This window comes from Cervus elaphus, chromosome 33, assembly GCF_910594005.1.
Source record: "Cervus elaphus chromosome 33, mCerEla1.1, whole genome shotgun sequence".
Classification (NCBI taxonomy): domain Eukaryota; kingdom Metazoa; phylum Chordata; class Mammalia; order Artiodactyla; family Cervidae; genus Cervus; species Cervus elaphus.
The window spans coordinates 54,341,753-54,359,000 of record NC_057847.1 but is presented as its reverse complement, the minus strand read 5'-3'; the positions used below and the strand labels follow the sequence as shown (position 1 = coordinate 54,359,000).

Below are 17,248 nucleotides of genomic sequence, written 5' to 3'. Positions count from 1 at the left end.
ATATGGAAGTTCAACTGGAAAAAGAAGGAGCAAAATTAGGACGAGAAGAATGAAAGTGATGAGCTGGTTCCTTACCATCAGTGGACAGTTGCTTCTGGTAAGGACAAAAGGCTGCTTAAATCAGGGTGAGAAGAAGAATATACAAAGGAATTTCTTTATTTATATTAGACTGTTCCTTTGGCAGAATACTTCTCTGCTATCACATGTTAAGAGAGGGAGAAAGGGAAGACAATCCTCTTTATTCAGGTTGCAATAAATGTGCTAGGTTATAAAACAACGGGGATGAAGGAGTTAATAAGATGAATTAATCTTTATTAAGGGCTTCCCAGGTGGTGCTAATGGTAAAGTATCTGCCTGCTAATGCAGGAGACAGAAGAGACATGGGTTTGATCCCTGGGTCGTGAAGATGCCCTGGAGGAGGAAAAGGCACCCCACTCCAGTCTTCTTGCTGGGAGAACCCTGTGGACAGAGGTCCAAGGAGGCAGGCCATGGTCCATAGGGTTGCAAAGAGTCAGACACAAATGAGCGTCTGAGCCACATCCCACACAATCTTTATTAAGGTTCTGTTATGTGCCAGGCTGGACGTCTGGCACACAGTATTTCATTTAATTGCTACATCACACCTATGAGGTGATAAGGTAAATATAATCATAACCTAAACTTAAGGTCATTACACTTGCATGGGTTACAGAGCTAGTAGTGAAAGTCAAAGTGTGAGTTGCTCAGCTGTGTTCAACTCTTTGTTGAACCCACAGACTGCTCCAGGTTCCTCTGTCCATGGGATTTCCCAGGCAAAAACAGTGGAGTAGGCTGCCATTTCCTTCTCTAGGGTATCTTCCTGACCCACGGATTGAACCCAGGTCTCCTGCATTACAGGCAGATTCTTTACTTTCTGAACCATCAGGGGTGGTCAAGTCTCAAATATGTGCATGCCTAGCTATGGTATTTAAGAGCTTTCTCTTCCCAAAATGTTTTAATACATATAATGAAATATTTTCAAGTGAATATTCTTCCTTGCTACAATTTTTCTGGCCTTTGAGAATAAGGTAAGGGTAAGGGAGGCATCAGGTAACAGCAGGTACTATAAGCTCAGTATTGGATTTCAAGCTCAATGTTGAATGTTCTGAGTTTGAACAATTATCAACTTTAGAAGTCCTCATATACTTTGCTGAAATATGGCTTTTTCCCTTCCCTGATTATTACCCCTTATATTATATATTATTATAGCACATTATATTAATCATTTAAGTGTATATTCTGTTTTGTTTAAAAATTAAATACATCCTTGCCATGAGTATAATATTTGCATAGAGAGAAAGTAGAAGCATTCAAAAGTTGTTTTATTTTTAATCACCTTGGTTATTTGCCTTTGGCATTACTAAATATTTTTCAACATCTCAACAAAATAATACTCTTTTTAAGACTGCAGGCATTAGAATGATTGTCATTCATGCAAATAATCACTTACTTACACTATATGAGTTTGGGTTGGATAAAGCAAATTACCATTTGAAAATAATTCAAATAACACTCTGGGCTAAGACCTTGCTTATGAATGTTATCTTGGCCACAATATTTCTTAACCTTCTTCCATTTAGCTAGATTTATTTATGGTAATATAGTCCAAATTAATAAACTATTCAACTGCCACAGGTGTATTAAACATAGGATGTTGTAGGACTATATCAGATGCAAATGAATTTTAAAAACATTATTTATTTGAAATTCTATAGAAATAAAAATTAAGATGTACTACAACTACCTATTCACTTAAAGATGTACATTTTAATAATATATTATTATATGAAAAACTTAAAAGAATGTCAAAAATAAAGTTAAAAAATATGACCCAAAGTATAAGCTATATTCTAGCTAATTATAGAGCTAAAGATAACTACTGTATTTTTTAGAAGTTGACATTCTTTCATCACACATGAAAATTATGGATTACAAATACATACCATATATACATACATGTACATACATATAAAAATCAACTGTGATCTTAGTTTCACTTAGCTTTATAGTTTTCAAAAATGTAAATAGATCATTAAATATTTTTGACAAATGACCTGTACTAATAGGAAGATGAGAAACTAAAGAGAAAATTGAATCAAAAGTCTCTGACAGTAATCAACAGTGTGAGTACAGCCGGTCTGCTTCCCTGGCCTTCTGTTTTCTGAACTCCAGAAAATCAGGATTAGGCAAGGTGGTCTAACAAACTTTATGACTCATAGCTTGATTTGGTATTAGGCAGAATTTTCTTCAGTGCAATATTAACTAGCAAGACTCAAATAAATCAGTATTAGGGGTGCGGAAGAGTGGGTGTCCCCACAGCAAAATCTGGGTGCATGGAGTCCAGAACACAGACCCGAATGCCGACCTCCTACACCGCAGGCATGGACAATAAATTGCTTCCTGCCTTCACTTCAAGCATGGGGAAGAAACAGCTGTCCCTGAGCTTTTTTTAAGGACACAGTCAGTTACAAAACAGCAGCATCCCCAGCTAGTATGAGTCCGACTGAAGTAAAGTTTCTATTCACAAGGGGGATATATTCCTGGTGGCAGTAAAAACAATTTTGCTAGGTTTAATCAAAAGTGAAAAGGAATTCTAGAATGTTCCCTTTGAGCCACATCATCCATTGCTAATTCAGGGTGGGCCCAGTGATAAGGGTAATAAAAATATCCTTAGTGACTGAGAAAAAGAAATAGCAATTAAATGCATTTCAACCCAATATAAAATACCAAATTCTTTACTAAAATAATGTAAATAAAAAAAAATGGGAGAAGCAAAAAATAGAAAAAACAGCATGGGGAATGAAAGTAATCTAAGCAGTAAAATTTAACACTGACTTACTTAGGAGTTACTATTATACATATAAACCACTGGGAATAAGTTGAATATAAGGTTGAGACGTGCTTGACAATGACTTCTGTATCAAAACAACAAATGAAGAAACAACAGTCAGTGTTAAAAGTCAAAGCACGTTTCTTTGGCAAACAAATATAAGAGAAAAGAAAGGAAGAACTTAGAATTAACCATTCAGTGATAGGTTGGACATATGATTTATAAATCACAGCAAGGTGAAATAGTACTCAATTCTCTAACCATGCTTATGTGAAAAAGCTAAAACTGGCAAGAATAGCACCTATTTTTATACATTTGGGGAATAATTTATGACACAATATTGAAAATAGAGTCACACTGACCTGCTCACGTCAGGAAACCTGATGGGAAAGTAAATAACTTGGCACTTGGGTCTGATGATGCTTTCCAGATCCTTGGGTCTGTGATCAGGAATCAACTTCATGAATTTTCCAATAGAAGTGAGAAATGACTCCATATTAAAAACTGAGTTGAATACCACCACATCAGCCACCAGGCTGCAAACGGAAAGGATAAATGCATATGGTGAGCCCACATTCATTCAGTTCTTTTTATAACTTCTTTTATAAAGAAGCTTAAAGACTTCTTTATTAATCACAGTTTTTGCTGAACCTTGGGTTTGCAAAGAACTCTTCACTTCCCAGTTTTTATCAAAATGATCCTAACAGACTAAGTTACTTTCATTAGCCTTATATCAAGGAAAGTTAGATGGCTGGCATCAGAGAGGAAAGGCAAGAGAGGAATTCAGTGATTTAATGGGATTCTATGAGGCTTCAGGGCTCTTCTGGTTCCTTAGACAGTAAAGAATCTGCCTGCAATGCAGGAGGCCTGGGTTTGATCCAGGAAGATCCCTGCAGAAGAGAATGGCTATCCACTCCAGTATTCCTGCCTTGAGAATTCCATGGACGGAGGAGCCTGGCAGGCTACATACCATGGGGTTGCAAAGAATCGGACATGACTGAGCCACTAACACTCTCACTTATGAGGCATCAAACCTAAGTATATTTTTCTGCAATGCCAGGAATTTTCTGTAGTATCACCAAGAACATGAGGACCTTTCTCTCTGTGGCCCAGTTACCCATGTTGAGTTTTTGTCAGTGATGTACTTTGATTTACACCACAGTATGGAGAACAAAAAATTTAGCATACTTTTCACTGCCTTTAAGGAGACTAATCCAGAAAAAGTTATTTCACACTAGAGCATACCTTCATAATATGTGGTGGTTAAAGTCTATCTCTCATTTTAACCTTTGTTTCAAGAAACTGTTAGGCTTTTGAAAGTTCTGAGACTACATACACAGAAAGGATTATATAAGTACTCTACAAGTAACTTATTCTATTATTCTATCAGACTTGGGGGAGTCAGAGCAATAGAGGAAACTGGTGAAAATGGACCCGGAAATCCGTACCACTAGGTCCTACCGATTACATAATATATTATAAAGGACCATAACACCATGAACCTTCAAAATTAAACAAAAGAAATATAATACTGGCTGTTGCTTTCGATGTAAATGCTGTGATCCTCTCCTTAACACTTTTTTTAAATTAAAAATTATCTATATAGTTATAAGGAAATGTAGAAACAAAATTTATGTATCATAAATATGTCAGTAGTTTCCAAATTTGCATATAACATTTTTTTGGAAACCAATGAACACAAATGATAACCATGGGTGAACTGGATAAAACAGAAATATGTACTATGTTTCCCTTATGACTCAAAAAACCATTTTAATAAATCACTGTTTTGTTTTTTAAAATAGCCCTCACTGCTTTAAGCAATGAGCCCATGTCTCAGTGTCCCTGGGTCTCAACATGACGCATACAAATGCTTTGATAAGAAGGTGTAAGATCAAAGAGAAAATAGTTTTATTTCACTCTAAAATGAACATCAAGAAAACTGAAAAGAAGACACGTAAGTCCACAAGACTGCAAAACACAAATGAATAAATAGAGTTTACAGAGCAGGAATATCATAACAAATCCTAAGTTTAGTTTAATTTGCATTTACTGAGACAAAGTTCCTACTATCAGTCCATAGTGGAATGAAAAACCAACAAAAGGAATGTTGACCAGCCACCCCTAACCACTCCCACCCCTGCAAAATTGTTTTCCCATACAAGCATTTTTTTGTTTTTTTAGTTGCAACCTAGTGCAAATTTGGGGTTAGCAGTGATTACAACATGGATAACACAAGAGAATGTCACAGAAGTGCTGACTACACTGAGCAATAAGGAAGCCAATATAATAATATACCAAAAGTTGAAGGATGTTTCACAGCTAGTCTGTTTTCACTATATGTCACATATTGTAATAGCGACCCACAGGTCATAATATATAGTTACAACAAGTGTTCATCAGTCAGAGGGTTAGTGAAACCTCTATTTAAGGTGAGTGCTTATGTCAGTCATCTCTGAAGTCTTTAACTGCCACACAGTCAAGAAAGAAATCTGACAGGGCCAACAAAAGCAGAAGTCAGCAAGAAAACTAAAGAAACATTTCAGGAAGCTGGAGTCATACTTTTCAAAGAGAATCTGAACTGGACTGCTTTCTGACATTCTTATTTTTCCTCTGGACGACTGCAAACCACTGCTTTCTCATTAAGAGTCCCAGCGACGATCAAGTCCATTTCTTTCTCTCCAAGTTCATCTACCAGTTTACCCTCTTGAGAAGAGCAATGCTCAAAAATCATGTATAAGATTTTATGGTCTCACTCCCTTTGAGCAAAAACAATCTTTTCTAAAACAGAGAGATGCAGGGTAGTGAGTTAAATTTTTTTTTTTTTTTTTTGCTATTTGCCCTCAAAGGGCATGCAACTCAACTACATATATTCTTAAAAACCCAGTCTTTGCCAAATTAAAGAACCAAGATAGTTTATAGAAATATTCTTTTTCATGCATTTCCTCTCTGATATGAGTGGGTGTAACTTCCATTAACTTTAAAGCCATCCATAAAGGGAAAAACAGACTTAATTTTTTTCCCCAGTTATTTCTCAGGGGTAATAAACACACACTATCTGAGGAAAAGAATGATGCTAATTCAAGAAACCAAAAGAATATTACAAATGTTTTCCATATTGATAAAGTACAAAATGATTTCATTTTTGTTTTTAAAACATATTTTCCCTCTCTGTTTCAATATAAAATAAAGTATTTTAATTTTATTACGAAATTTAAAAACGGTTGCTTTTTTTTACGAGACATTTGACGGGAAGCAGCTCTACTCTATTTTGATAGCACTGCTACTTCACAATTGAAGCAGCTTGTAAAAATGATTGCAGGAAAACATTTACAAAATGCTCAAAACACAGAAGTAGCTCAAAACCAGCTAGCTGTTTTTCTATGTCAACGAAACTATGGAATACACTAGCAAAAGAGCTGGGTGTCTGTTTAAGCACATCATGAACCCCAAAGGCTAATAACTGTTTAAAATGGTGAGTAAACTGTACCCAATCACTGCCAAACTGACTCCATTTGAGTGTTGCAGTTATGTCGATGGGATCCAATAGCAAAGCTGTTTCAGAGTCATTATTAACTTCTTTCATTAACTAAGTTTCAAGAGATACACTTTGTTGAAGTAACAAAAGAGAAGGACCATCACCTTTGAAATGTCATGGTATTTTAAGGCTAGGCAATTTCAGAAGATTCAATGAGGGGAAGAAAAAAAAAAACCAAACATCACCTAAAGATTCATTTTCCATAGTTTTCTCTTACAAACAATAAGAATAAAAGAACAAAAACCTCTTGCTCTGTTATGCTTTAATTTTTGTTTACTCCTCTGTACATTTCTATTTTGATTTTGGCTAGATATATTGAAAGTAGCTGGTAAATAAAAGTTGAATAACTGCCTTTTCTAAAAGTACGTCTCACACAACAGATGATGGAATAAGGGGCTGAAGGAGGTCCCTGACAGCCCTTTGCTTCTATTTTGAGTGTTGTAGAAAAATACAGTTAAATAACTAGTTCAACATATAATCAGGTTGCTACACATACGTATTTTATAAAAAAACATTAGCTGTTCTCTTATATGTGTGTGTATATATATTGCAGAGGCACAAGTAATTCTTACCATGGAAGGTATATTTAAACATTTGCTCCTAATATAAGGTATTTTAAAAATGTGTGTACCATAGGTCTCTAGATTTAAAAGTTAACTATAAGGAAAAAGATGGCAAAGGACTAAATACAGTGGTACAATCTATACCTACCAGGAGAGAATTTGGTTGTATCCATATTGGAAATCCCTCTCCTGACATTTCTTGACAGGATACACCAATTGGTTCTCATGGAAGTACAGAATCTTTTTCAATTTCCCAAGGTCAGGTCGAAGGGCAGCCAGTTCTGTCAGGTTAAGCACTGAGCTTGCAAAGAGGATCCTAGGAAAGAAGGAAATTAGGGTTACCATCCTGAGCATACTTGAAGGGGCATTCTTCACCTTCTCTCCTCTCTACTCATCCTACCCCAAGGAAAACATATCCCCCATAGGGACACATCAAGAGTTAAGCCTAATACCATGTAGCAGCATTCTAAGTTTTGATCTCTTAAAAAGCAGCTGCTAAGAACTATAAAAGCCCTGAATCTCATTGGTCTTCTCAGCTCAGTTACTGAGAGATGCAAAAAAAAAAAAAAAAAAAGCTGGATGGATTTTATTGAAAAAGGCAAGAAAAGCTCTATCTGAAGGACAAATGGAACAAAGATAAGGCTGACTGGGGAATACTTTGCTTGCCAGTTTCATTACACTTTACTTCTTTATGCAACCAACTACTGAAATTCAATATATGAGCAGGAATGGCACATGTTCGTGTTATGACATAAACCCTTTTGATTTATGCAACAGACTTATCTAGTGAGGGAGGGCTTTTTCTCTTGGCATGTTTCTTACTGCCCCCCTTTTAAATATTCTGCAGTATCTGTGGGGTTGGTTTTATATTTTCTTCTTGATTACTGGACTGCTAATGGCACCAGATGTATAGCTTGTAATATCCCTTATATAAAACCTAAATTTAAAAAATGAAGAAAGGCCGGTTCCTTGTCTTTGCGGGGGAAAAAAGGGAAACTGAATGTCTACATACCCATGTTTATAAATGAAATGGTGTCTATTTACTCATTCATTCCACAAACATTTATTATAAATGTCTACTATGTACCAGGGTCAAGCCAGGAAGAAGAGAAAGGGTGAACAAGACAGCCCTCAGAATGAATGCTGTCTATAATAGTGACATGAACAAAATACTAAAGGACAGACAGACAACTGTCCGGGACAACCTGGAAATATTTCACTAACAAGCTGGCTAACACATGTGGACACAAAAGAGGGACAAATTGCGGTCCCTGAGCAGCTGGGGACATTTGGATGGCACGATTTTGACGAAACGCCACCTTTATAACATGATATAGAATCATTTAACCCTTACAGCTTTAATTCCCATTCTGAGAAAATGAGATTCAAGAAGGTTAAGAGTTTTTCCTAGAAATCTCACTGGTATAAAGTGGCAAAGCAGAGACTCCCGGTATTCTAAGCCCAAAGTACTGTTCATTACACCACGGATATGAATTCGTTGTGCACCACTTACATTGCAGATGCTTTTTATTGTACTTAATAAATACAAAATAGCATCCTTGTTATTACCATGATTACAACTACTATAAATTCTCCCTTGCTGACAAGCCAAATGGCTAACTTCAGGTGTTTATATGATCTGCAGCACTAGCCTTTCACATAAGAAGAATAATTACATAACAAGAGTATATATCATAAACAGGAATTCAAGTGTCTTCTTCATGGACTAAAAGAAGAACAGAAGACCCAAAAGTAGAGACATTTCTAAACTCACATTGCTGTATTAATGCTATGATTTATTGCTTTAAAGTAAAAACTCTTATCAAGAAGATGTATTTTTAATTGTCCATTTGTATTCAACTAAAGCAAATAGAAAATTTATATTCTGAAAATGTCCTCTATTTTGTCCAAAAATATTCCCAACACCATCAAGTATAAACTTTTCTAAAACTGGGACTGGGGACTTCCCTGATGATCCAGTGGTTAAGACTCTGTACCCAATGCAAAGGGAATGAGTTCGATTCCCAGTCAGGGAACTAAGATCCTGCATGTACATGGTGGAGCCAAAAAATAAAAATAAAATAGAGACTGAAAATTCTGAAATACAAAGATATTTGCTTATCTACAAATCTGATCTTTAGCAGAGAGAAAAATAAAATTTAATCTCAATCAATATTTTCCTTAAAAAAAAATAGATGGTGATTGGTAGAGTAAGTTATTGAGTAATATTTCCCCCTCCCTCTTTTCCTGCTCCCACCCTCAATATACACACTATTGCAAGCAATGACTCAATCATTGAGACCTAAGCAAACATGATGCCTTCACACACAAGGAAGAAAAATTCATTAACTACAGCTTCCATCTATTAATTACATGGAGAAGTAACTTCCATTAATTAATGGAGAAATTTGGTAGACATCAACTTACCAAGTGATCAAACTTAATGTGAACAATGGTAGATCAAAGGGATATCATGTATTTCCAAATACATGACAGAAAGACAGAGATAGCCAATTCCTGCCCCAAATATTTAATCTGAATTTGGTCATGAGGAAACAGCCAGCCAGTCTGCAAAATAAATGGGGTTGGAACTTCAAGAATGTCAAGGTCATAAAAGGAAAAAGAAAATCTAGAGTAAAGGGGAATAAAGAGATCCCCAAACAAAATGCAGAGTGTGATCCTTGATGGGATACTGAATGGGGTAAAAAACAACTATAAAAGATATAAGGACAATAGGGAAACTCTGAGTATTGGGTTGAAGACAAAATTGTAAAGTTTTATCAACCTTAAATTGAAGTGTAGTAATTTCACTGCTGTCATACAGGAGAATATCCTCGTTCTTAGGAGACGTGTTGAATTATTTACATGTAAAGTATCATAATGTCTGCAGCTAATTCTTAAATGGTTTGGTCAAATGGTCACTAATAACAAATATTCAAATATTCATAGAAATGTTTATAATTGATTAAATAAATGGTATATTGTAACTCACTGATCTACCATTACCAATTTTTAAGTTATACATTTACAAAACTACAAATTTGGGAGGATATGCATTAGATGGCAGTAAGTAGAAGGGAAAAATATGTTACATTCCATGAATAATAAATGCCTCATATATGTATTTCTAGTCATAATCCAATTGTTCATTTGCTCCATGGGAATTATCCTCAGGGTGGAACATCTGTAGCAAAGGTTTGACTAAAGCAAGGCCTTTACTCTCCTCCACCACACCACCACTCTTTACCCTACCTACCAGCTGATCCATAATCTAGGAATCCAAATTTAAAATTGAACCTTCCAAATAGAAGTTATCAAATGAAAGGATGCAATACATTCAGAAGGAAAATGGCAATGGTTTTCAAAATATTACCCATTTGGGACTGCCCACACCAACACTTCCTTCAGTTTGTTCAGTCATTAATAAGAAACTCATTTTATTTTTATAACTAATTTTGAAATAGCCCTCACTACTTCTAAATTGTGGAAATTATCTCCAACATAGGTAAAAGATTTCTCTTTGCTTTTTGCTTGTAAAATGGTAGTTAAATTGGACAATAAGCAACTCCTCAAATATTCAGCTCAGTGATACCTAAAAAGTGAGGAAGATGCTCACAAAGAAAATAAAAATATTCAGGTAAGATTCATAGGCAATTTTTACTTTGTCCTCTTTTATCAATTAAAAAGAAAAGGTACAATAACACAATGAATGACATCACTCAATCAGCAGTTAAACCCTAGGTTCCCAGTGTTCATCTTGCCTCAGGTATTATTTAAGCAATAAATCCTAACAAGGTGAGCTTTATCATCCCACACTGTGTCTCTGGCAGGAAAGGGCACAAGGTGATAGCAAAAACCACTAGGAACAAGATAATTCCTGACAGCTGCTGCTTGAGCACAAGTTAAATTGAACAGTTTATCTCAGCATGAAGATGTTATAAGGTTTTATGTTTAATATTTTTAAATTAACATAAAACCCAGAGAAAGCAGTTGGGCAATCTTTCACAAACATGACAGACTACAGTCATTGTATAAGCTGGATTAGTACTTATTACCAGGCTACTACGGAATTAAGCTGTTTTTAGACCACCAGAGAGCTTTACATTGCAACTCTTGTCTCTGCAAGAGAAACCTATATTTAAAATGTCTGCTAAATTCAAATTAACAGCTACATCATTAGCTCACCATCTCACCAACAGTATAAGTAAGCTGCTATTAAAATCGTCTAACCAAAACGGTTCTGTGTTATAAGGACGTTCTAGTATTTGGAACTGTATCCATATACATGCTTCAAGTATTTCCAATACACATTATACCTACAATCTGAGTCACATTTGCTTAAGGAATTATTCAACATAATTAAATTCAAGATTTTATTTTTCTTTGATTCAGTTTGAATATACTTGTTGTTTGCCTTTCATCCTATTTTCTTGATGAATCAAAAGAGGTGTTAAAATATACCTAAGCAGTGTAGCTGTGTGACTACTGTTATCAGGATGCATACTTTTATACCTTAAAAGTATGAAGTATGAAGGGGCAGTGAAATCAGAAACAGAGGACAGGCATTCAGGATTCTAACCACTGCCGTATACAATCAAGGAGAAAATGCTTCATGGACTAGTTACTCTTGTCCAGTAAGATCTTTTCAATAGCCCCCCACTTTCCAAAACCATTTATCACATAAAGGGATACAGAACACAATTTAACACAGATACTAATTTACATTGTTATTTATTCTTAAACAATTTCTTACAAGGATTCCACAAGACTTTAACAGAAAAATAAATGCCTTCTTCCAGCTGTGTCACCTTGCTCAAAACTCCTTTGAATACTCAAACTTTGAATTCAAAGTGTGAATATTCAAATTTTGAATATTCAAAATAAACTCCTTTTCCAGATTCACATTGCCCAACCTCACTACCTAAGTCTTTCTTTATTCTTTTGCCTATCTTGAGTTTCTGTTCCTTGATATCTGCTTCCAGGATTCTAGATCCCATACCTTTTGTGATATAATATTTTCTGCACAATGAAAAATATCCCTAATTAATATAGCAGCAGTTAGCTAACATGACTATAAAGCACTTGCCAATGTAGCTAGTGTTACTGAAGAACTAAATTTTAAATTTACGTTTAAATTAAATTAGGCATAAAGTATTTGGAAGGCACAACTCAGATGGACTAACTTCCTTTAACCCAACACTCCACCCATCCTACCTGAATGCAATGCCTCACTGAATTGATTTCTTTGTACAGACTCTTGATTGACTTATGATAATTTAATTTCTAAGTTCCTGCTGACTTACTGTATTTTACCAACCAGAGTCTCCAATTCTAAAAGCCCAGAATGATAATTTTTTACCTTCTGACAATTAGAAAATACATGTTCTTTACAGAAAATGTTTTAAATGTAAAAAACATAAATGAAGTATTGCACAACCACCCTGGAAGAGATGGCTACTATTTGCATTCTGGTGCTTATTTAGTCAGTCTACATGAAGCATCTATTATTTGCAAGGTACTGATTTGAAAGATGATGCTGTGACAGTGCTGCACTCAATATGCTAGCAAATTTGGAAAACTCAGCAGTGGCCACAGGACTGGAAAAGGTCAGTTTTCATTCCAATCCCAAAGAAAGGCAATCCCAAAGAATGCTCAAACCACCGCACAATTGCACTCATCTCACATGCTAGTAAAGTAACGTTCAAAATTCTCCAAGCAAGGCTTCAGCAATACGTGAACCATGAACTTCCAGATGTTCAAGCTGGTTTTAGAAAAGGCAGAGGAACCAGAGATCAAATTGCCAACATCCGCTGGATCATCGCAAAAGCAAGAGTTCCAGAAAAACATCTATTTCTGCTTTATTGACTATGCCAAAGCCTTTGACTGTGTGAAGCACAATAAACTGTGGAAAATTCTGAAAGAGATGGGAATACCAGACCACCTGACCCACCTCTTGAGAAACCTGTATGCAGGTCAGGAAGCAACAGTTAGAACTGGAAAAGGACTAACAGATTCGTTCCAAATGGAAAAGGAGTACGTCAAGGCTGTATATTGTCACCCTGTTTATTTAACTTATATGCAGAGTACATCATGAGAAATGCTGGGCTGGAGGAAGCACAAGCTGGAATCAAGACTGCCGGGAGAAAAAATATCAGTAACCTGAGATATGCAGATGACACCACCCTTATGGCAGAAAGTGAAGAGGGACTAAACAGCCTCTTAATGAAAGTGAAAGAGGAGAGTGAAAAAGTTGGCTTAAAGCTCAACATTCAGAAAACTAAGATCATGGCATCTGGTCCCATCACTTCACAGGAAACAGATGGGGAAACAGTGGAAACAGTGGCAGACTTTATTTTTGGGGGCTCCAAAATCACTGCAGATGGTGACTGCAGCCATGAAATTAAAAAACGCTTACTCATTGGAAGGAAAGTTATGACCAACCTAGATAGCATATTAAAAAGCAGAGACATTACTTTGCCAACAAAGGTCTGTCTAGTCAAGGCTATGGTTTTTCCAGTGGTCATGTATGGATGTGAGAGCTGGACTGTGAAGAAAGCTGAGCGCCGAAGAATTGATACTTTTGAACTGTGGTATTGGAGAAGACTCTTGAGAGTCCCTTGGACTGCAAGGAGATCCAACCAGTCCATCCTAAAGGAAATCAGTCCTGGGTATTCATTGGAAGGACTGATGCTGAAGCTGAAACTCCAATACTTTGGCCATCTCATGCGAAGAGTTGACTCGTTGGAAAAGACTATGATGCTGGGAGAGATTGAGGGGAGGAGGAGAAGGGGACGACAGAGGATGAGATGGTTAGATGACATCACCGACTTGATGGACATGAGTTTGAGTAAACTCCAGGAGTTGGCGATGGACAGGGAGGCCTGGCGTGCTGCGATTCATGGGGTCGCAAAGAGTCGGACATGACTGAGTGACTGAACTGAACTGAAACTAAATGATGGACCCAAAAGGGAGAACAAAGTAGCTAAGGCAAGAAGAAAAGTGGCAGGTTTAGAAACTGGGTAAGGGCCAAGGAAACTAGAGCCATTTGTTCAACAAGTCCCCAGAGCAGATGCTGAGGATGCCAATGGGCCTCTGTGAGACATGAAACGTACTTTTATGGTAAGAGCAATGGGAAGAGAATAAAGGGTTCTAATTAGGGAAATAACAAAACAATAAATGTTTATTTGATGGATTTACCTTTATTCTTTCATTTTGCAATATGTATAAATTATTACAATTTGATTTTTTGCTTTTCGTATTTTACATGCTTTGCTATGTTAACAATTTCCAAAGCACATATTTTAACAGATTTCAAGATACGATGTGTCATAATGTCATCAACTAGAACATGAGTTTTAGATATTTAGATATATGTTTAGATTTATTTAAATACATAAAGTCTAAAGTTTTTTCTTATATAATCTATGCTTCTATTACATTTATGTATTTATGTATTTCGTGAGCTGTTTATTATTTTTTAATATCAGAAAACATTACTCTGACTGCAGTGTGGAAAACAGACTGCAAACGGAATCATTTTGGAAGAAGGGACAAGAGGAAGGAAAAGACACCATGGTGGCTTGAACTAAGATGACAGCATTGATGGTGCTGAGAAGCTTCTGATGGGGTGTGCTGATGAACTGGATGTGAGACATGAAAGAGAAGAGTGTCATCCTTTCCTCCACTGTGTCACTTTCAAAGTGTGTTGACAGTGTTTCAATGTAACCGGGAGCTCAGTGACACATACACGCATATATGAAAACTATTCCCAAACATTTTAAAAGTCTTTGGCTTAAATATATTTTTTAAATTTATTAAAAAAAAAAAAACTGCGTAGAAAGATAACTGAGTTCTAATCACTAATCCCTGATACAAAACATCATTTTAACTATGTTTAGTTGTCAGCTACTTGATCTTAATTAGAATACATCCACTGCACGCTGAAATGCTATGGATTCTCAAAAACCTTGAAGAACATATATAATCAAACATTCCCATTTGCTGAAACAATTAAAATTATAAGATGAAAGCCATATTTAAAGGGAAAAGAAACAGGGAATTCCGTGAAGGTTCAATTGTTAGGACTCAGTGCTTTCACTCCTAGGGCCTGAGTTCGATTCCTGGTTGGAGAAAGATCCTGCAAGCTGCAAAACATGGTTGATAATAATAATAATAATAAATAGTAATAAAATAAATTAAGGAGAAAGAAATGTAGTCATTTAGTTTGCTAGGTTCTTGTGGGAGATAATTTACAAGCTAATAGTTTCCCAAAAGCTGTCCCATAATGTAGCATCAATTAAGAGGTTAGTTTTGGTTTCTTCCACTATGTAATATTTTTTTCCTGTGCTTATCATGAAGGCTAGGAGAACACAATACAAAGAATACGTGCTCAAAAGGCAGGGTATTGAGGTCTGTAAGCTGGACCTTCCATTAAGTAGTATCTCCAATTGGTTTCTTAATATCTATCCACCCTACCGTCATCAGCACTCTGAACTGCCTTACAGATGCTTCAGGAGACAAATTACGTGACACCTGCAGTGCTTTCTCAGCTAGCAGTGCCCCTTAAATCCAGGTATCTCTGAAATCACTCCAGCAAACTCTCAAGTATTTTAATTCTTCAAGACACTCAGTAATTATGTTTGTAACAAGAAAGGAATTAACAGGAAGGGGAGATGGGCCTATTATTGAAAAAAATTTAAAAAAACTGAAATTTTTACTGTGTAAAAACACGTTTTATGTATTTGGGGACTAGAATCTGTTAGGTGTATTCTTGTAAGGTACAAAAGAACAAGAGCCAATCAGAACTTTTATAGATATATCTGTTTTAGACCATCTATCGATAAGTCAACAAATCAAAATATTGTCAAGTCTTTTGACTTGACAAGCTAAGAAGTATATCATCCCAGTTCCAAAAGAGCTGACAATATAATTGGCAAAATAAGCCACAAGTACAGGAAACATTAAATAACAATAAATTTTTATAAGTGTAAGTAACAGGATAGGCAGCTCTGTCCTGCCCAAGAAATGTCCCAAAGCAGGGCAAGGCTGATTACGATGAAGGCACAAGCGCTAAGCTCCTTCAGTCCCGAGGAAGCACAGAAAGCCAAGCGCGGCGGGAAACCAGAAGTCTCAAGTTCACTGAGCATAATAGGGAAGGCCTGCGTTCGGAGGTTTTGGGTCTGGAAGGATCAGTGCTAGTTAAATAAATCAGAGAGGAGGGACAATTAGCTAAAGTCAAGGATTTGAAAAAAATAAAAGGAAATAGACAGGTAAAACTGAAAAGGTTTTAGAACCTAGAGGTAACCGAATAAAATATTAGAAGTTCATGAAGTTCATACTTTACCTGCCAACCATATAGGGATACCTTGTACATTTATTATCATACTAGGCAAGCTTTATTTTTTCTTACTGTCCTTAACTGACTTAAGAATGCTCATTTGCAAAGAAAAGTAGTAAAACAAGCGAATAAGGAATCAGACAAAGTACCACCATCACTACCACTCTCGAAATAAGGGAGGTTGCTCTACACATAAACAAATACAGATAAAACCAGTTCATTTAAAAGCATGGCTGTCCATCATTACTTTCTGATAACGAAATCCTTAATACAAGTTTTTGAAAGTGCATCTTCTCATTTAATCATTATCCTAAGAGATGTGTCCTATTATTCCCATTTTACCATTTAAGAAGTTAAAATACAAAAGGTTTGATTAAGTGCTAAGACAACAGCAGTTACTAAGAGGCAGAGATGAGTTTCAAATCAAATTGATCTGGACTCTAAGCCCCTGCTTTTACAGTTATTCCACACTGATTCTGAATCATCAGAGATTAGAACGTGACAATGTTTCCTGTTAACTGTACTTATGAGAGTCTATGTCTTGAGAAATAAAAGAATATAAGGTACAAACCTGTACTAACCCGGACAGTTTTGTTTCATCCCTTCATTCATCACATATTTACTGAGTGATTATAGTGTTAGACAAATCGTGGAAAGGTGATGACCATCAATGAAGGATCTCCTGAAGAAATTCAATCTAGGCACCACACTCTAAATAATAGGAAGGAGTCAGCAGGCTGAAATAACAAGGAGTTGGTTGGGACAAGGGGATAGAGAGAAGTGGATGCTATTAAGAGCAATGAAGGAAACAGAAATGTCTGACTTGGTAATGGGGAGGAGAGGGAGAGGTTAAGTTGACTCAAGGGTTTCTAGCTTGTATAATCAGCCAGGTAGTAGTACCACTCCTTAACAACAACGAAAAAAGAGAGAACATATCAGCAGCTGGAGTAAAGGAGAAATAC

At 36.1% G+C, this 17,248-nt stretch overlaps 1 protein-coding gene across 7 annotated transcripts in view; it reads right to left on the bottom strand.

Moving 5' to 3' along the window:
- The window catches only part of GTDC1 (glycosyltransferase like domain containing 1), a 449,516-nt gene that overhangs the window by 257,383 nt on the left and 174,885 nt on the right, over positions 1-17,248 (bottom strand). For all 7 annotated transcript variants that reach the window (XR_006339543.1, XR_006339544.1, XM_043894880.1 and 4 more), the window contains 2 exons: positions 7,098-7,265; positions 3,211-3,384 (listed from right to left, as the gene is read on the bottom strand). Coding sequence is in view for 5 of the 7 variants with exons in the window: in XM_043894880.1 (XP_043750815.1) it covers positions 3,211-3,384; positions 7,098-7,265 (342 nt within the window). In the remaining 2 variants the exon portion in view is untranslated. The remainder of the gene's footprint in view (positions 1-3,210; positions 3,385-7,097; positions 7,266-17,248) is intronic.